The sequence below is a fragment of the Patella vulgata genome, chromosome 1 (assembly GCF_932274485.2).
Source record: "Patella vulgata chromosome 1, xgPatVulg1.2, whole genome shotgun sequence".
NCBI lineage: Eukaryota > Metazoa > Mollusca > Gastropoda > Patellidae > Patella > Patella vulgata.
This window is the reverse complement of record NC_065879.2, coordinates 36,910,309-36,931,316: the sequence shown is the minus strand read 5'-3', so window position 1 is coordinate 36,931,316 and position 21,008 is coordinate 36,910,309. Positions and strand designations below refer to the sequence as shown.

At 37.1% G+C, this 21,008-nt stretch overlaps 1 protein-coding gene across 8 annotated transcripts in view; it reads left to right on the top strand.

Annotated features, from left to right (window-relative positions):
* The first annotated feature begins 883 nt into the window (after positions 1-883).
* LOC126832165 (sodium/glucose cotransporter 4) overlaps positions 884-21,008 on the top strand; it is a 48,652-nt gene continuing 28,527 nt past the window's right edge. The window contains exons 1-10 of one of the 8 annotated variants that reach the window (XM_056099786.1): positions 884-6,554; positions 7,006-7,081; positions 7,778-7,878; positions 8,085-8,144; positions 8,761-8,865; positions 9,433-9,538; positions 9,983-10,060; positions 10,339-10,544; positions 11,468-11,603; positions 12,477-14,540. In XM_056099786.1, coding sequence (XP_055955761.1) covers positions 6,471-6,554; positions 7,006-7,081; positions 7,778-7,878; positions 8,085-8,144; positions 8,761-8,865; positions 9,433-9,538; positions 9,983-10,060; positions 10,339-10,544; positions 11,468-11,603; positions 12,477-12,517 — 993 coding nt within the window. In that variant the 5' untranslated portion in view covers positions 884-6,470 and the 3' untranslated portion in view covers positions 12,518-14,540. Of the gene's footprint in view, positions 7,082-7,777; positions 7,879-8,084; positions 8,145-8,760; positions 8,866-9,432; positions 9,539-9,982; positions 10,061-10,338; positions 10,545-11,467; positions 11,604-12,476; positions 14,541-21,008 lie in introns of those variants that run through there. The other 7 variants (XM_056099784.1, XM_056099785.1, XM_056099766.1 and 4 more) reach the window with 7 other exon arrangements.

Sequence of the window (21,008 nt, the reverse complement as noted above, 5' to 3'; positions counted from 1 at the left end):
AAACAGCATAGTCTCGATGCAGTAAATCGGCTCATAATCCACTAAAGATCGCAGGCTAGCATAACCATCTAGAGTTGATTATGGTCTGGATAGGTTAATTAATGTCTAATTAATAATTTAGATAACATTTCAGGCCTAAAGAAAGACCTGCAATAGACAGATTTAGCATTACATTTCGAAGATTCCAAGCTAGCTCACTGAAAGTTCATAATTTTATTACACAACGAATGTTTTGAAAAGTACTTTTTCTTGTGGGTGGTCTTATACTCTATAGTTTACCTCAATATTCTGGCATGTTTGTGTTTTATCTTACGATATAAACCACCTATTATTTAATATAGCCTACCTGGCTGACCCGAATTCCAAACAACCAATCAATCGTCGCGGGGTATGGGGCCCCACCCATCCTCCCGGAGAAAATTTTGAAAATTTAACCACCGCAAATGCGTTTTCTGCTATTCTATCCCGTGTAAGCAACTCCAAAAGTATCCAATGTTTTTGTAACCGAAATCGCACTCTGAATTCCAACCACCCAATCAGACTGTTGCAGCTGCATTCACAAATAATAATCGATGCCCGAAAAATGTCGCACAAATTAGAGTGGCTCCAGACAAAATGTTTTAATCCATAGTCAACTCAGTACAAATTCGTGGTATTCAATTAAAAGAAAAGTAAATTAGTGTTTTTTTAGGGCTCGATGACAGTTAGGGAAGCAAAATTAGAAATGCCCGAAAAATTTCAGGTTTACAGACAGCGGCGAAGGTTTTACTGCTATTCCAGCCCGTAAAATTAGTGTTTTATTGGATTTCGGGCACTTTATTTTGCCAAGTAGATGAAATAAAAATGTTTTTTCACTTTACCCGTCTGCCCGAAAAGTCAGCTTGCCCGAAAGTTAGGGAGGGGGGGCAGCTGTACCCCCCCGCCCCCCCTGCCCCCCTGGCTCGTACGCCTATGGCGAAGCTTCGTCCTCATATGTCGTATGGACAGGGTCGGATATAAGATTGTTCACAAATGAGTGTGGTGGGCACGAGAGCAAATTCCTGGTGAGTGGAACGATGCAATTTTTTGTTTGACGTTTTCTGGTGATTGTTCTGAATAAATACCACGGCTATATGCTACATACTATATTAAAACAGTTTGGGGCATTCTTATATCACTGCCATATGCTTTCGCAATCAAGTCTTGTCAGTGGCCTATGATTTATCATCGAAAATAGCTACTAATATATCCGACAAAGTGATATAAGAAAAGAGACAGTCGAGCGATGTGAGCCAAATAAATAAGCTTGATACACTCTCAATAAAAGCTTATGTTGAAACAACACAAACGTGTGCTATTTTCAACACAAGTTAGGTGTCAAATGTTAAATTTAAGAAAATAATAAAAGTTTGTGTTGAAACTTGTGTGGAAATGAACACATCACTTGTGTCAAAATTTAAGAAACTTGTGTTGTCTCATGGTATATTTTGTGTTGTTTCCATACACAAACTTGTGTTGTTTCCATACATAAAGTTGAGTCCCATTGTATATCCAGTATAGCCACCTTTCCCAGGTTCTCATGCTGCAGCCTTCATTTTGTTCTGGTTGAATTGTAATGTTTTATAAATAACATAACAAAATTTTTAAAAATTATTATTAATTCATTAAGTTACAGATCAAAGGTAAATTCAAATATAAAGTAGATTATTGGAGGGAAAATGCCCGGCCGGCATCGCCACCCTCCGGTCTACGGGCCGTACAGGATGTTTCTCCCCGTCCCCTTCCTCCCCTATCTTTAGTGAATTCGACTAAAATGGTCAGTTTCATATGTTCTCACAATATTTCCAACAAAGAGCGAACTAAATAATTGTATTCTAGGCCTTTGAAACTTGATAACTGCAAAAATACTTTTCATGTTTTTATATAATACAGGATATTATGGTTAATATATCTCATGACATTTGATGTAACTGGTTAGTTCTAAACATTAAGGCCCACTGCAGATTTGGTCAAAAGTCACGAGACGTGAACAGGGGTAACCCAACCCTACCCCTAACCCACAATCTGTCAACAATCACGTGCCCTAACCCTATTTACATCTCGCGATTTTGACGAAATCTGCAGTGGACCTTAATATTTAGATTTTGGCACTCATTTGTATGCATAAAAATCACACTGAACCACAACTATGCACACCAGGATATGATAGAATATTACCTGAAATTGTTACACCGATATGCACTGATTGGTCCATTATCCCGCATACATAAACTAATCAAGTGGATTCTTTTCCCCGCGTTTTTTTCTATCCGCATTGACGATACCAAACATCAATCAGACGGACCTCCTGTTTTAATTTGATATTATTATGACAAAAGGAGAAGATGACCCGCCATCTCTTCTCGCGAAAGCGCAATTTATCACCATGCTTTAAGGTGACATTTTGATATACAAGCACGTTTTTATATGTTTTTATACTTTTATTAATTACGCCTTCAAATGTAAATAAATGAATTAAATCAATCTGTCCATAATATCAAGCATAATGTATTTGACGTTAAATTTGTAATAAACAACAAAATTACTTTTACGAGAAACGATGAGTATCAAAGAACTGTAAGTGCAGTTAATGCTTTATCGTTTGGTAGAACCTTTTAGTAAACGCGTGTGTCATGTTAATATTTTACGGGAAACGACGATTATCACAGAACCGTAGGTGCAGCTAAAGTTTTGTCGTTAGGTAAAGCCCTTTTGTAACCACGCCTGTCATGTTACTATTTTCTTTGGTGTTTCGAATTGACCTATTTCATCGACTATATCCGTCTTCATTAGCCCAGTATAGGAGCAGAACAGTAGGACGTTAAACCCCATTTCATTTCATTTCATTTCATCGACTATATAATACATAGATATTACAGATACAAAGAAGTACATATTATATACAACGTTCTTTTCGTAAACAATCAGCATTGGAATTATTGCCGTTCCTTTGCAGATACAAAGAATCTCAATATGAAACATTCTTATCGTAAACAATCAACATTGGAAATATTGCCGTCACTTTATAGATCTATACAATGCATTTATTTTCACTCTGCAGGGTCTTGTCCAAAAACATCTCTCAAAATCTAAAGGCCGTCTATATGTGTTTTTCATATATATTTTTCTAAAGCCTACGATTCTATCAACCGGTTGAAATTAATGGCCCTAGTATCCTAAAATTAGTAAAGAGGTATTCAAGGTAAAATGCATAATGCCTTAAAAACCATGTACAAATCAGTCTCCTCTAGTGTTAAGGTAGATTCAAAACTAACGCCTTATTTCGATTGTATTTCCGGGATTAGACCACAGTCGCCTGTAACTTGGAAATATTAAAAAAATAACATCAAACAATGATTAAGTATATATCTAAAGTCTGTTACACAAGGACAGCTGTCTAGTCGTTTTGATGGGACGAAAAACTGAGGTCCCGTGTACACATTGGTGTACACGTAAAAGATCCCTTGACAGTTGGAATTCGATATAAGAGTAGGCCGTAGTGCCGCTGTCCGGCAAAGTTTCCCTCATAGCACGCTGTATGCCCGTCTTCATTAGCCCAATTCGGAGAAGAACAGTAGGACGTTAAACCCCATTTCATTTCATTTCTAAAGTCTGTTAAGTCCATGTTCGTAAGCGAGATTATCAAATAATTGGGCTGATTCCAATTTCTAATTTAAAAAATCTCCACGTGACTTTAAAGCGATCATGTGGATAATTAAAAAAAAAAGTCATCGTAGACCCGATTGTCTACCTAGCGAAATTTAGTGAGTACTGCCACTGGTTGGTGGAATCTAGAGTAGTGAACTTTGATCCCAATTATTTAATTCAAATCCTTTTCTCACCTTGGTATTATTATATCTACTGAAAGAGAACAGGTTTCAAACGAGTTATGTGCCCTTGAGTTAGAAATCGGATTTAATAATTTAATAATTTCGCTTACGAACATGGACTTTACAGACTTCAGACATTATACTTAAAGGGACAATAACGCTCTTGCTGGCTTGAAAGCTCCAGAAAATAAATAATATCTCTATCTAAGTACTAGATGTAAAAGTGTCCTACCTGTTGTGTAAATTATCCATTACATCCTATTTTACTTGTGCAGAGGGTTCGAAAATATTTTTAAATTTGAAAAGGTTTACGTTAGACGTTTCAAACCATTATGTTGAATTTTTCAAAATTTTTAAATAAGGTGTGTTAAGATGAAATTTGTATCATCAATTAATTGAAATATTCTAAAATAGTACAATTTGTTGACCAGAATAAAGATTGGGACATATTATTCAGTTACAACAAGAGTGGTATTGAGCCTTTAATAATTATACTTAATATTCTTTTTGATATATGTTCCACGTTACATGCTCCTGTGGGTTAGACTGGACTGCATACCGAGTCCGATAGTAGAGTATATGGAAACTGGGGGTGTTAGGGGTATTTTCACGATTCAAGAGATGGAGGATATATTTATATTGTGACAACGTGCTCAATAACTTTCATCAAATTGAACGATCAATTAGGTCAAAAGATAGAACTTATTGCCTACCAACTGTTTTTTGATAATATCTGATATTGACTTTTCAACGCTGTATATACTTCTGTTAGTCACGAACAGTGTTCTAATTTAACATGCAATTAATCACACATGTCCTTTACAAGCTACATATGATCTGTGTACAACCTCGGCATGACTTCAAAGGAATACGCAGTGGTCAGGTAATCATACCATGACCTGATACATGACTTCAAAGGAAATGTGCAGTGGTCAGTTAATCATACCATGACCTGATAAGTTATCAATTCCATATATGACGATGACTCTTATCCATTTTCACTATTGTAGGACGCTATATAACCAGGAGTTTGATGACAATAAGTGAGACTCGGAATAGAGCTCCCCACGACTTACGTCTATTTCATGTTCTTAATAAATGTCTTATAATTATGCTGATCTTCTGTTATCTGTAGTGTTACAGATATCAGTAATGGTGCTCTCCTGAACCATACACAACGTATGATCAGTCAAATATTTTTGGTCGCCAAAATTCTCTAGTTAAACTATTTACTAGACGTTGAAAAGGTACGATAGCTTTTACAATGCTTTTGTATGCCAACGAGTATATGGAGGCAGGAGGTGTTAGGGAATTTTCAAGATTCAAGAGAGGGGGGATATATTTATTCTGTTTATGCCGAAGGAAATATTGTTGAACCCCAGAATTCTCCAGTTAATTTATTTACGTGTGAGCCAGTGTAGGGGACCTACAGCAAAAACTTAATATCTTTAATATCTTGCAGAACTTCTGTCATAAATTCGATCTTGATGTAAACATTTCGAAAACAAAAGTTGTTGTATTTCGAAATGGAGGTGCATTAAGAAGCATTGAGTAATGTTATTATTAAATAACATTAAACATAATAGACATTAATTATTTTGCTTTCATTGTCTTTTTTAAGCTATTATAGCGAGAACTGTCAGCTCGTTATCTAATCTTACCCAGTTCCCCTTTAAACTAGAACGGGTGACATATTATAGCTATATAGGTCACTTCACAACATTTCTATACTCTTCTGTCCTCTTAAATCAATATATATCATTAAGATTCAGCACATATTTTGTCATTATCGAAGAATACACATTACGTTTGCTAAATATACGGAAAACACATCATTTGATAATTTTTCAAAAGTTTGTATTAATGTATTAGAAAAGAACACAAGTTAGCATTAATGTGTTAGAAAAGAACACAAGTTTATGTTAATGTATTAGAAAAGAAGTTTGTGTACATCATTTTTCACACAAGTCCTTGTGTTGAACTTTAACTCAAGATTTTTCTCAATGTATAATCAAATAATATACGTTTTACACTTTTATATATAATAGGATATGTTATAACATTTTATGTAATAGATTGGCAACTCAGTAATATGGAAATTCTATCTTTCGTGTGTACTTCTATAGCTTGATCAAAGCCAGTGTATTAAAAAAAAATTAAACTCTGTTGACGTTTGATGTGGATGCATATTTGACGTGCACTATTATTTTATAATAGTTCGAGTACAGTTCCGGAATAGTAGAGATACAGGCTCCACTCAAACTAAAAACAAACACATAACAATATAATAATGTGTGATCAATGTATATATAATACAATATAGGGCATAATTAGTCCTTTTTTACACTGAGTAAAACCACAATCAAGCCCACAATAGGTAATCCACACACCCAGACTAACGGTCAGTCTAAGAGGAATTTTACATGCTACATGGGGAAATGAGAAGCCCGTAGCTTCTTGATCACTTTAATCTACACCCGCTATCACTCTATGATAAAAGACAAAATACAACCACCGAGATCATGGATTGGAGTACAGTCTGTCAATAGTGGGGCGATATTTGTTAACTTCTCGAATTTATCCAGGTATTGAAATTGACTGTTTAGAAAGGAGTAAACCAAAATGGACACACAAGGATTAAACCATTGGGCTGATATTACAGTTGTTGTTATATATTTTATTCTTGTACTTGCAGTTGGGTTATGGGTATGTACATAATATTTTTACTATTATTAGGAAACACACCTCCATATTCTTGCTAAGAAGCAATATTTTAAAGTAAAAGTACAAGGAATTTCTCAAACGAGAAGGGGTGTTTACAAAGACTGATTCGGTAATATTTCAGCCGCGAAGCGAACAAAGATTATGGGTCGAGTATAGTTTAATTATTAGAATAAAATGGTGGACTCGCTGGACCTAACGCCACAACATCTAAATTTCAAATATTTTATAATGGTTATTCAGGGGGTTAAGTGTTTTCCACATAGGGGCCATGCTGCGCAGTTTGTGAAAATCAAACAGAAGAGTGCACAGAAAATAATTTACAAATTATCTGATATACTATTTACAACTGTTCTTCACCGACTGGGCTAATAAAAACGGTATTATATTTACATTCAATATCAATGATATTTTTATTCGTATACTTCTATTTCAGTCTTTATGTAGACCAAATCGCGGAACTGTAAAAGGCTATTTTCTTGCTGGTCGAAACATGAAATGGTTCCCGGTAGGTTTTTTAAAAATTATATAGAAAAATTTGTGTGTGTGTGTGTGTGTGTGTGTGTGTGCGGGGGGGGGGGGGGTGCGTGTGTGTGTGTGTGTGTTTTCTAAAGATTTGCCAAATTTTCAAAGCAACGGTTAAAGTGATAAGGAGATAAAGGTTCGCCCTGTCGACAACCTCTTCCGATTGCAGTATAAAATATGTTACATAGCTCTCCCTATTTTTATCGTCTGATTATATCTTATATCTTTCAATTTTCATGACTGGTTAATGTTAAATAAGTTTTAACAAATTATTATGATTCTCCAACTAAAGTAAACGATCTTTGTATTTAAGTATGTCACATATTAAGCAATTTTGTTTTTCAGTATACCCACCTTCAGTAAACCTTCATTTTCTCCATGTGTTTTTCTGGTACATATTTTCTCTCAGTCCAATATCAATGCAATTTAGATTTAGTATATGTTTAGAGACGATATCGAGGGATTGGATCTTTCTTGTATTAACCATAAATCGTCTTTTAAATACACCAAGTTCAGCAATCCCCAAAAGAAATCACGCAGTTGCAATAAAAAACAAACTCTAACACATCCGTGGGTATATGTATGTTCAAATAGATTTAGATTTATTAAATTCGCGGTCTACATTGGTTGGTTGTGTATATGTGACGTATTTAACTATGTCATAGTTCATCTTTTACAGGTAGGAGCGTCGTTATTCTCCAGTAATATTGGCAGTGAACATTTTGTGGGATTGGCTGGTAGTGGCGCAGCATCTGGTATATCTAACATCATGTATGAATGGATTGTAAGAATTATAAACTTCTCACAGTCAAGTCATTTTTAAATACCCGAACCCCGTCTCGGTTGTGCCCAGATGGAAAAATAACCCGAGGGATTCTTTCGTTCACAGCTGTTACAGTGTAGGATAATGATAATGCATATATTCAAATTAAATATATATTATTAATATGGGATCATGTATATTTGATATATGTAATTTGTGCATTTCAGGGAATGCCACTAGTAATTTGTTTAGGGTGGATATTTTTACCTGTTTATATATCAGCCGGGGTAATATATCTTTATTTATCACCAAATAATACATTGTACAGTAGATATCCCCTGTGTGATATATTTAATAATCTACTGCGATATCTCCTTATTGATTGGTCAATTGAAAAGGAACTACTTTATTTTATTTTCAAAGAACAGTTCATTTTTTTTAAAAGTAAATTTTTTTCTTATTAAAAATGAACTATTGTTATTTAATTGACATTGATGGAAACACTGGGTTAATATAAAGGACTTTGCAATGGTTGAATTGCTGTCAGAAAATGATGTATCACTACGCCGTAATGTAATCAGGTTCAGTAAAAGTGAAATCTACAGCAAAAAATTATATTTATCTATTTGTGCATGTAAGAAAAGCTACTCGTCTCAGGCAGTGACAATTTTGTCTAATTTTCTAAGATTTCCAACTGGCTAGATTTTGTTCAAGTGCACACGAATGGGCCTAGGATTTTCGTCCCTCATATTCAGCGGTTCGGTCCAGGGACATTCTGGAGGACATTTCAGTTCCCTGACCACTCGATTACAACGAACTTTTTTTTTTTAACATAGTCTCCAACTACATAACTTTAAACAACCGTAATGTAAGACACAAATTAGAGAGGTTTATGATTTACAGGTATACACAATGCCAGAATATATGGAGAAGAGATTTGGTGGGAAGAGGATTAGAGTATATTTAAGTTGTTTATCTCTAGTACTCTATATAGTTACTAAGTTAGCGGTTCGTATTTCTATTTCTGTTACCCCCCCCCCCCCACATCCGCCGACGCCGTCCAAGATAAAACCCCAAACAAGAATGTTACGGATAATTATTAATTAGCTATACGTTTAGTGAAAAGTTTTGTGCACGGGCCAGACTGTTCAGCTTTACTTTAAAGATATATTATGTCAGATTTAGATAAAGAGCTGGCTGTTCTTGCTATAATAGTTCAGAAATAGAAAATGGGAAATGGATATATTATTATTACTTATTATGAGCGAAGTTGTGAGTGTCTGAAGTTTTGAAAAGATAGTCTCGATTGTCAACTATCGCGTCTACGATAATAAACAGAGTCTCGATTATCCAATTTATCGTTAAATTATTAAATAGCGAAGGTATTCTAATCCATTCAATATGTAAGTCATTCGATGCCCTAGAGAGTTGCTTATCATCTTCCTTGTGTAAATAAATGTCTAAATGATAAAGTTCCATAGCACACTGTATGGCGCATGCCCGTCTTCATTAGCCAATTTCAATTCATATTAATTTTATGCATTAAATATACCTGTTAAAATTTTATATCTACAGGTTAGTATATATGCTGGTGGATTATTTATAAAACTAGCTCTAGCATGGAATATGTATATATCTGTTACTGGTCTATTACTTATTACTGGTTTATATACAGTATTAGGTAAGTACATTTATGTCATATACATGAATATAATAATAAGGTATATGTTTTTACTTGTTTGAAGGGAAATGTTTGTAAATGTTACAGCCATTTCAAATGTATGTCCACCGAGATGGGATTTTAGTTTCGGCTGAAGGAATTCGTCTGCGTTTAGTTTCGACGGAATGTTAATTGTCTAAATCTTTGTTAATAACTCTGTTCATAATAAGCTTTCCAACAACCGTAGTTTGTATGGATAACAATACCTTTAATATTTTCGAGGAAAAATTAGAGGAAACACTTCATCTGAACTGTGTTATCTGTTAAGCAAATTTGGTGTTCATTTTAGAGTGATATGTTTAATTTCGACGTTTAATTTGCAAACTGTAACTCTGTTGTATCATAGTTATGCTACAGTATAAAATTGTACCGTCCTGATTTTAATTTACAATTATCTTTAAATAGGATTAGCAGCTGTCATGTACACGGATACATTACAAACTATTGTCATGACGGTAGGAGCTTTGGTATTATGTGTAATAGGTAAGTAACACAACAGCGGAAAATTGATTTACAGATTTCTTTGAAAGGAAAGGGGCATCTGAAGCAGCACAATATCAATAATACTAGGTGTCTTCAGAATAGTACGCGAATATAATCACGGTTGGTGCGGAAAAGTAAGACGTTAAACCCCATTTCATTTCATTCTTTAATATTGTGATATTCCTACCTTTTCTGATATGTAATTGATTATTACTTTCATTATTACAGAGCTTTATGAATCAATTGCTTCGTTGATATTCAATATGTTATGTTTCAAGGTTTCAATAGAGTTGGGGGTTATGAAGCATTGCAGTATAAATACATGGAAGCCATGCCATCTGTTCGCGCAAATAATACAACTTGTGGGGAACCTAGAGCAGACGCTTTTCATATCTTCCGTGATCCTATCAACTCAGACAACCCATGGCCAGGACTCCTGATACAAACCAGTTTAGGTTGTATATGGTACTGGTGCTGTGATCAGGTAAAGGGCTAATTCATAAGGATTTGTATACTGATTATGAATCATCCTAAATTTTGCCATATTTAAAAACAATCTGATTAGAATACAGATCTATATTTTGTTTCGTTTTTTTTTATTTTTCGATGGCCTCTACTACATGAAGATCTGACCGCGTGTAGTAGAAGGTCGCGCCAGGGGTCATACGAGCGGTTTTTGACCCTATGACGTCAGACATTTGATTTACCAATCAGCATTGATGTTTCTAGTGGGTTACCCCGCTGTTCCGCGCACCTTACGCCAAAAACTCGCCGTAACAGACCGTTTCATTGGCTAATCCCTCACATCATCCAGAACGCGAATTATATAACAACTCTTCCAGATGCTGGTGTAGTAAAGACAAGTAAAACACAATTTTGAGCCATAAAAAACGAAACGAAATAGGATCTGTGTTTTAATCAGATTGATTTAAACATTATTTCCCATAGTAGATTGATCAAAGTATTATATACAAGATTTTTTTTTTTCATTTTTTTTTGTATTACTCCTTAATATGTTAAAAATCTTAAAGGGGAAGATTTTCAACACGAGGTTTCCATAAATTTTAAATATATATTTAGAAATAATCACCCCTGTAACTCAAGCAAACAGATTTTGTAAGCGAGAAATTAATCTTTATCTAAATCGGAAGTGATGTAATTCGTTTAACATGCTCGTTGGTCTTTAGTGTATTGGACGTTAAATTTGAAATCCAGAAAACAACAAACAACACGTATTTTGGTAGTCTTTAAACAGGCACCTACTACATAGAAGCCACAGGGGTTGAAACATTAAAATGAGTATAGTTCCAGTTTAAATTTAAACAAATTTACTGGATTAGAAAGCAAAGTTGATTGTTATTTGTTAAAGGCGAGTCATGAGAATATATCTTCTATCGTTCCTTGTAGGTCATCGTCCAGAGAACACTCGCCGCTAAAAATTTAACCCACGCTAAAGCTGGTTCTATATTAGCTGGTTATCTGAAATTTCTGCCATTATTTCTAATGATATTCCCGGGTATGATTAGTAGAGTTTTGTTTCCAGGTTAGATAACTCTTATTTAAATTTACATTATATATATACTCTTCAAAAAAAGTAGGGGATATTCAGAAACAATACAAAACTTCGGAAATGCACTGTTACGTTAAGAACAGGCCAATTGCCTACACATGAACATAAAGAGTTCATATGGGCGACTTATCTGATGGCCCCCTTTCACTCGTAAAGAGATACACTGTCAAAAGTGAAAATGGACGTTTTTGTTTTTTGTCTTAATAATGAGTAATTGCTCCACCAATCCTCAGAAATTCAGCAATTCGTCGTGACATGCTCCTAATCAACTGTGCAATCACGATTTGGGGCAATCTGACCCACTCCTCTCGCAGTGCCACTGTCGGTTGACGTTGGCGTCGACGAACACGTCTCCCGATCAAACGTAACACACTAAAGCAAAGATACGCTACACAGTAAATCTTATGCAAAACCGATAGGAAAGCAAACATGGATAGGATAAACCAGCAAGCGGCAGTTTTCATCAACCCTTCCTTGAAGTGTCAAATTTGACAATGAACCCCTCCCACGTGTATGGAGCTGTTGCGTGTCGGCTCTGTTGGGGCGATAAGTTCTTCATATGTGAACATACTCTCAAAGCATGTCAAGTGTCCATGACTATTTATCATATGACAACCTGCATAGGTATTTGCATTTCAATATCCGCCATATTCTAGTAGACCGATCTGTTAGTCAAACGGCGCAACACTGTCCACATTTAGAATCTTGCAATGATTTATCACATAGTTATTGCACCTGTCAACGAAGCCATGTTAACACTTCACAGGCTAGAGGTTATGAGATTTTTAAAGTCGTTGTTGCGGTGGTATTAATTCTAACTAAATGTAATAATTTCTATCAAAATAGAAGGTCCAAAGCCTCAAGACGTTCAGATGAAAAGGAGATAGAAATATTCCATTTATCGGATACTGGTGAAATAGAAACGGGATACGCATCAATACCCAAACTTCATATCAAGTCATCCTGCACACACGAAACGTAACATCCCGTACAATTTAGCGAGGCGGGTATGGACAATAATTAAAAACTTGGCGAATTGAATCAATTTTTTATATAACAAGATCATCCCGTAAACCTGATTGACAATGAACATCATCGATATGAACAAGCCGGTGCTGGATAAGTGCCCAAAAATGAAAAAGATTGTTTCAAAAACAAACTTTATTAGCAGCTACAAACAGCTAGCAAATCTTAGGGAAATATTGACATCTTGTTAGTTTGATATGAATGAAATTACGGAAAATTCACGCGTATCAAAATGTGGTGATAAACGGTGTGGATTATGTCAAATAACCGAATATTTACTGTTAAACAAAACATGAACTGCAAAATTAAGCATGTTGTTTACTTGTTATTTTGCTCGGGATGCGGGGAATACTATATTGGCAAAAACGACCAACAACTTAACCTTCGAATGAATCTATACACGTCCCAGATGCTCCACCCAGAAAACAGAACAGTTCTACTAAGTAACCATCTGAACATATGTGGTAAAGGGAAGTTCAAAGCCGCGCCAATATATACTCAGCCAAATTAAAAACTTGACACTCGGGATTTTTGGGACTAGATTTTTGATATTTGGTTTAAGGCAATTATTTTAGTGTTATGTTGTGCACAGACGACCTTGACATCAACAGAAAGCAAGAATACGTCTCGCCGAAAGTCCTTGACATTGATAACGTTCGTGATGTCACAGTACCCCCCAAAATGAAATTCACAGACTTGGAGAACAATCGGAATAAAGTGTTTAGTAACGGTTGTGGCCTCCTCTAGCGTCTCGTACTGCCACACAACGTCTTCTCATGGATCTCAGAACATTAGTAAACACTACCCGAGGAAGACGTCGCCATTGCTCAGCAAGAGCATGTTGAAGGTCCTGAAACGTCAGTGGTGGATTCACTTGCTGACGAACACGTCGACCCAGTTCGTTCCAGATGTGTTCAATAGGATTAAGGTCGGGGCTCTGCATAAACGGAAGAAGAACAGGTTGCAAAATCTGATCCCTGTACTGGACAGCATTTAAGTTCCCTTGGACAACAACAAGAGGAGAACGTCCATGTGCACAAAAAGAACCACAAACCATGACGCTGCCGCCACCAAATCGGTCAACTTCTCTGACGCATACTTGAGCGTAACGTTCACCTCGTCTGCGGTACACTCGGACCCTGCCATCGGCAAATCTCAAAGTGAATCGAGATTCGTCACTAAAGACAACCGAATTCCACTGTCTTTGAGTAAATCTTATGTCTTGTGGCCCACACAAGTCTGTTACGGCGATGAAGAAGTGTCAATATTGGTCCATTATAGGGCCTCCGAGCTCGAAGACCAGCAGCCTGCAAGCGATTTCGAACAGTTTGTGCAGTTACCCTTCCACCAAACATCTCTCTACTTGTGGAGGTTGCAGTGACAAATCTGTTTCTAAGATGACGTAATCGTATTGCTTGATCTTCCTGGAGTCACGTCACACGTGGCGCTCCCACCCTTGGGCGGTCGGCAATAGTTCCAGTTTGAAGCACTCTCATTCTAAGATTAATTATTGTCTGGCGTGAACAATTAAAGGCTCTTGCAACAGTGACCTCAGACTCACCAGCATAGAGCCTACCTATAGCACGTAGACGTTCTACATTTGAAAGGCGCGGCATTTTCTAACAAAGATGAAAATAACAATTTTAATTTGTTTTTCCAGTTCAAGTTACGTGTGCGTGTTCAGTTTAAGCAAACTTGCATCGATTGACCTCACGAGTTTGTGTTTGCACGTGTTTTTCAGGTTTTTCATCTTTATATGCTCAAAAGTCACGTGATCCACGTGACTTTACAATTTTATGAAATTAAAGGCTTCTTACTACTTACTATCGTTAGAAACACTTTAAAATTTATTTGACTTACCAGAAAAAAAAAATTGTTGAAATTCATCAGTGTCAAGTTTTTAATTTGGCTGAGTATATTACATTTTGTATGTGCCTTTTCCACCCAGAAATGGAATTTCGTATTACTTTTAAGCATATTTCTGCCCATTTTACTCGAATTGTATCCTTTAGGCCATTTGTCGTAAATTGTTTCATGCATCCTCCCATAACCCCTTTTCGATAGAAAGCCCCTGGACTTTTTTTTCGCACAACGCCTGGGGTAGATTTTTAATATAGAATATAAACAAAAGATTAGTGACTGCACCAGTGTAACAATACACGTCGGTCGGATCTCTAAAACGGTGCCATCAAATCGTTTGATATATTGTCTTGCTACACATCTGGTTAACCTGTGATCGTCTATATTTTTCTCGGACGTATGTTATTGCAATTCTCTACTCTAGGACTTCACTTGAACTTTGTGTATTTACAACAGCTAACTATATGGTTACGGGAATAACACTACAACAGTTTCGTTTCTACATTTTATGTCAAGCTGAGGATACATAAAAGTTATTCTCTCAACCCCATGAACTCGCAAGGCGAGTTACGAACGGATTCCCCTACATCATGGCTTGCCTACGAATCAACGGGGTTTACTGAATCCAATGCTGGACAGATATGTAAAGAATCTACATGATATCTAAAAGTACAGCCCACTTCCAGCGCTTTGTATATATCCAAATTTCCGCTATTAATTATTCAATTGGCCAAGTTTATGCAGTTAATTAAGTGATTGGTTATATTTTACGCCTCATGCCGTTGAGAACCACCCTTATATGGACATTGGCCTCGACAAAATACTCGGTCAATGTTCTTTACTAGCATTTTATCGTAATATAAATAAACAGACACCAAATGTTATTATGCATTAGGATAGCATAATTCACCCAATAATATTACACCAGTCCCGAGGTTTGAATCATATGGATACGTAATTTGTAAGGTTTATACAGGATGCACGGGCAAATTGGTCAGAAATAAGCTTGATTTCTGGGTGGAAAGTGCAAGATGATAGACATATTGACTATATGTTTATATGGACACAGCTCGCCAAATATTTCTACGCCGTCTCGTTATTTTTAGTCTTTCACTCCCTTTCCCTTTTCTCACTTTTGCATGGCGATTTCTGTTGCCTTTGTTATGTAGAATCGAAGAAAGGGGTTTGAAAATACATATTCTGCCAGGTTTTGGTGAATATTCACGATTTTGAGGCGGAAGAATACAAGAGTTGAGATGTTGGTTAGTTTGAAATGTAGGGCCGAAAATTGCATGTTTACATGTCTCTACTTCCAGCTTGTGTATCTCAAGTTTTTCATGGTGAACCTCATACATGCTTTTGGGCAAGAGTTTGCCACATGTTGCTCCATCTGTGGCAGAAAGCGTTCTACCCAACGAAAATTTGGGAAAAAGTTAGAGCCGGTCTAAGAGACGAGAATTAACATTAAAGTCAATGGGGAAATCATTAGAGCCGCGTCTGATGTGACGTCTCAGTCTCGTAAAAAGTGAATGGACATTCTTTTTTAAAACACGTACTATGTTAACACAATTTGAGCGACGGACCTGCAGTTTGTAGTGATATTGTCAAACATCCATATTGTGCGACATGGAAAATGCTTATCAATAATTAATTTAGAGATTTATAAAGAGAGATAAGGCGTTATCTGTTTCACATTCAGAATAAATGTAAATATGATTTTATTTATGAAATATTTATCGGCCAGTATTAATGTGATTCTAACATCTTATCCGTTTTATTTTATCTGGAATATAATTAAATATACACAAAATGAAATAATACATTTCAATGATTGATTATGCGAACATTCAAAATAAATGTAAACATGAATTTAGTTATGAAATATTTAGAGGATATTGAATTTATTATTCATAATTCCAAAGAAATTTCAATATCATATCAGTTTTATTTTAGCCACAGAAAAATCAAATATACACAAATAATAAATGACAAATTATACGAACGTTCACATTGAAGCCCCGGTAATATAACCACAGAAAACGAATGACAAATAGAAAACAGGACACGTTGACTTTGTTTGAAATCCAGATTAACATGAAAAAATGCCATTTTGTGTTCATTTTAAATACCTAGGTCACATGGTTCCCGAGCAGTAATATATTTTTCCAAAATTGAGATGTGACGAGGCTGCCTGTTGGCGTCACACGACGTAGGTGTATTTTGGACATCTAGGGCGTCGGTTATATACGCTTTGCCCACCTGTAGAGGCAGGCACATTAGGAGGCTGCTCCTCACCGGGAAGTATTTTGTGCTCCTGACAACCCTGATACATAATATCTTGATACTATACTAGTCAAAAAAAGTAGGGGATATTTGATTTTGGGGGCATAATACTAAAATATGCAAATGACTACGAAAAAAGTCACTATAGAACCTAACAGAAGAAACATTTCCAGTTACATGTGACGCCCAAACGCACCAATAGCTACCGCATGGAATGCAGGTGATGCTTGGGATCATCATGGGGGTCCAACCCAAGATTTGCACGACTCTGACTTTGAATGTTACAGTCATTGTGGCATTGAATTCCAGGGTGGAAACATCAGTTTAATTGTTTTAGTGACCAGAAAACAAATTTTGATATGCGTCGGCTTACCCAAAATGAAAGGTTACGTGCCCTTGGCATGCTACAGATCGGCACAACACAGACGATGAATGTTTCGCAGTCTGTCATAAGCAGGCTATGGTCCAGATACCGTGATACACAGTCTGTACAGGACAGATCACGCTCAGGTCGAACAAGGGCGACAACTCAAGCCCAGGATCGATTTATCCGTACCTTGGCCTTGAGAAATCGTGTCATCACAGCAAATCAGATCAGCGCTCATCTTCAAACAGACACTGGTGTGAGAGTGAGTGGCCAGACGATTCGGAATCGACTGCATAGGGGTCACCTTCGCGCCCGACGTCCTCGCGTGATCCCTTGTTTGAGAGATCATCACATTCAGGCAAGACGTCGTTGGTGTAGGGATCGTCAACACTGGGATAATCGACGCTGGAGCAATGTGATGTTTTCAGATGAGTCAAGGTTCACTGTTGATTTTTTGGACAGACGTAGGAGGGTGTGGCGTCGTCGAAACGAGCGCTTCCAAGACGTTAACGTCATCAGACATGATCGATTTGGGGGTGGTTCTGTTATGGTGTGGGGAGGCATCACTGTTGCTGGACGAACGGCTTTACATGTTGTTGCAGGGCGTGTTACAGGCCAGTACTACCGGGACAACATCTTGGCAGTCCATGTTGTGCCGTTCGCACGACGTCATGGCCGCCGTTTCATCTTCCAGGATGACAACGCAAGATGTCACAGGGCCAGGATCGTTACAGGTTACCTCCAACAACAGAACATCACCACATTACCTTGGCCAGCACTGAGTCCTGACCTCTCCCCCATCGAGCATGTCTGGGACATGCTTGGACAGAGGTTACGTCAACGTCAACAACGTCCTGCCAATGTCCAAGAACTTGCTGCTGCGTTGCAACAGGAATGGGACAATCTGGACAAAAATGACCTTAGACGTCTCATTAGGAGTATGCCACGTCGGATCAATGCTTGTTTGGCAAACAGAGGAGGATTTACCCGTTACTGACTTGGTTGTGATGCTGTGGTAACTTTGCTGTTTGACCCCGGGTATCATTTTACCCTTATAATGGTCAGTCTGTGCCTTACTTAGTCTAACGATCATTTGGAATAAATCGATGAATGTGAACTTCATTTCATTTTGTCATTTGTTTCTTCGCGAGTTTCATTAGGTGACTTTAATAACACTTAAAAATCAAATATCCCCTACTTTTTTTGAATAGTATATTTGCGAACCAGGGACGGCCATTTTGTCAGTTTCGGTCCGATTTTTGCGAAATTCGAACTCAACCATCCTTAGGGTGTACCGATGATATATTGTACAATCGGGGTCATAATTCAGGAAGTTATGATCCAATATGCGCGATATTGACAGGAACCAAGATCTTTGGGTTATAAAGATATATTTCAAGTTTCATGCAAGAGCATGTTGAAGGTCCTGAAACGTCAGTGGTGGATTCACTTGCTGGCGAACACGTCGACCCAGTTCATCCCAGATGTGTTCAATAGGATTAAGGTCGGGGCTCTGCATAAACGGAAGAAGAACAGGTTGGAAAATCTGACCCCTGTACTGGACAGCGTTTAAGTTCCTTTGGACAACAACAAGAGGAGAACGTCCATGTGCACAAAAAGAACCACAAACCATGACGCTGCCGCCACCAAATCGGTCAACTTCTCTGACGCATACTTGAGCGTAACGTTCACCTCGTCTGCGGTACACTCGGACCCTGCCATCGGCAAATCTCAAAGTGAATCGAGATTCGTCACTAAAGACAACCGAATTCCACTGTCTTTGAGTAAATCTTATGTCTTGTGGCCCACACAAGTCGGTTACGGCGATGAAGAGGTGTCAATATTGGTCCATTATAGGGCCTCCGAGCTCGAAGACCAGCAGTCTACAAGCGATTTCGAACAGTTTGTACAGTTACCTTTCCACCAAACATCTCTCTACTTGTGGAGGTTGCAGTGACAAATCTGTTTCTAAGATGACGTAATCGTATTGCTTGATCTTCCTGGAGTGACGTCACACGTGGCGCTCCCGCCCTGGGGCTGTCGGCAATAGTTCCAGTTTGAAGCACTCTCATTCTAAGTTTAATTATTGTCTGGCGTGAACAATTAAAGGCTCTTGCAACAGTGACCACAGACTCACCAGCATACAGCCTACCTATAGCACGTAGACGTTCTACATTTGAAAGGCGCGGCATTTTCTAACAAAGATGAAAATAACAATTTTAATTTGTTTTTCCAGTTCAAGTTACGTGTGCGTGTTCAGTTTAAGCAAACTTGCATCGATTGACCTCACGAGTTTCTGTTTGCACGTGTTTTTTTAGGTTTTTCATCTTTATATGTTCAAAAGTCACGTGATCCTCGTGACTTTACAATTTTATGAAATTAAAGGCTTCTTACTACTTACTATCGTTAGAAACACTTTAAAATTTATTTGACTTACCAGAAAAAAAAATTTGTTGAAATTCATCAGTGTCAAGTTTTTAATTTGGCTGAGTATATAAGTTGAATTTCATAAATGAACATATATTTGAAGCCAAATAGAACAAGTTTATAGGGTTATTTTCTCCTTAACTTAACCGGCGATTGAAATGAACATTTTGATTATAAAACCCCTTTGATTGGGTCATACTGGGGTTATGACCAAAGCCGTGTATAGATAAAGTTGCGACAACTGTGAAGCCAGGAATTTCATATGACGTCATGGAAATATGACGTCAATTGTACAAAGACGCCATCTTGGGTCCCAAGTAACTCTACCAACCCATTATCTATTAATATGCCCTATTATATTGTTGGATGTCATAGATTTCAGCGAATAAGTGTCTATAGGAGATAAAACATACATTTTTTAACCGAGAAGTATAGCTGAACATACTATTATTAGTATTATACAACACAAAGCGCACATAATTGCTATATAGCCTTATTCTATAAGAAAAATCAAAATAAAAGATACACTAGATAAAAGCGCTATTAAACATATTTAACTTGCATTCGCTTTTAAAGGAGCTAAATCGCTAATATTTGGGACCTAGAAATTGTCACAAATGGGTCGCACTAACAGCGACATTTGCTTCGGGCATATTTGTTTCATCAGTGACACGTCTGGTGTCATGTGAATGCAACGACAACAGCCTGATTGATTGATTTGTTGATTGGACCACTTTCAGGTTGCCGTATTCACGGTCTGGCAAGACAACGCGTTTTCCGGCTTGAAATTTCTAGAAATTTTCTGGGGGAGACAGGCCCTAACAAATCCCCCGACGGTGCGTTTCACGACTTCGGCGGTGACCTTTAAGAGACGTCGAAAACCATTTAAAAGACATAGGCTAGTAAAAGTCATATCTTACGAGATTATCGCTGGTCTTGTCGGAAAATGCCATTTTAAATTTGACAGTCATTTTGAAAGAAATGCCCGGCGCCATACATTTGAAAAATACATTTTTTGATTTTTGTCAAATTCGTTTTTCGGCATATTTCGCCTCTATGACCACTTTGTATTTGAAAAATTTAAAAAGAAATTATTTATTCCCCCATCACTAAAACACACTGATTACGAAATATCACTCTACGAAACTTCCTGGTTTCTTTTGCAGTTTGGGGTAAGGCGTTATCACCCCCCGCCTTTGTATAAATAATATCAATCTGTCTACCACACAAATTTAACAGATACAAATGCATGTTATTCCACAAGTAAACAGACAGGGCCCCTTTGAAGGGGCTCGGTGAAGGGGACGCAGTTGGTTTAGAGTTTGTCTGATCCCTTTGAGTATTTGCGTCTTATTTCCAGTGAAAACAATCATGTTGCTATGATGCTGTTATCAACCAGTATCAAACGTATATCG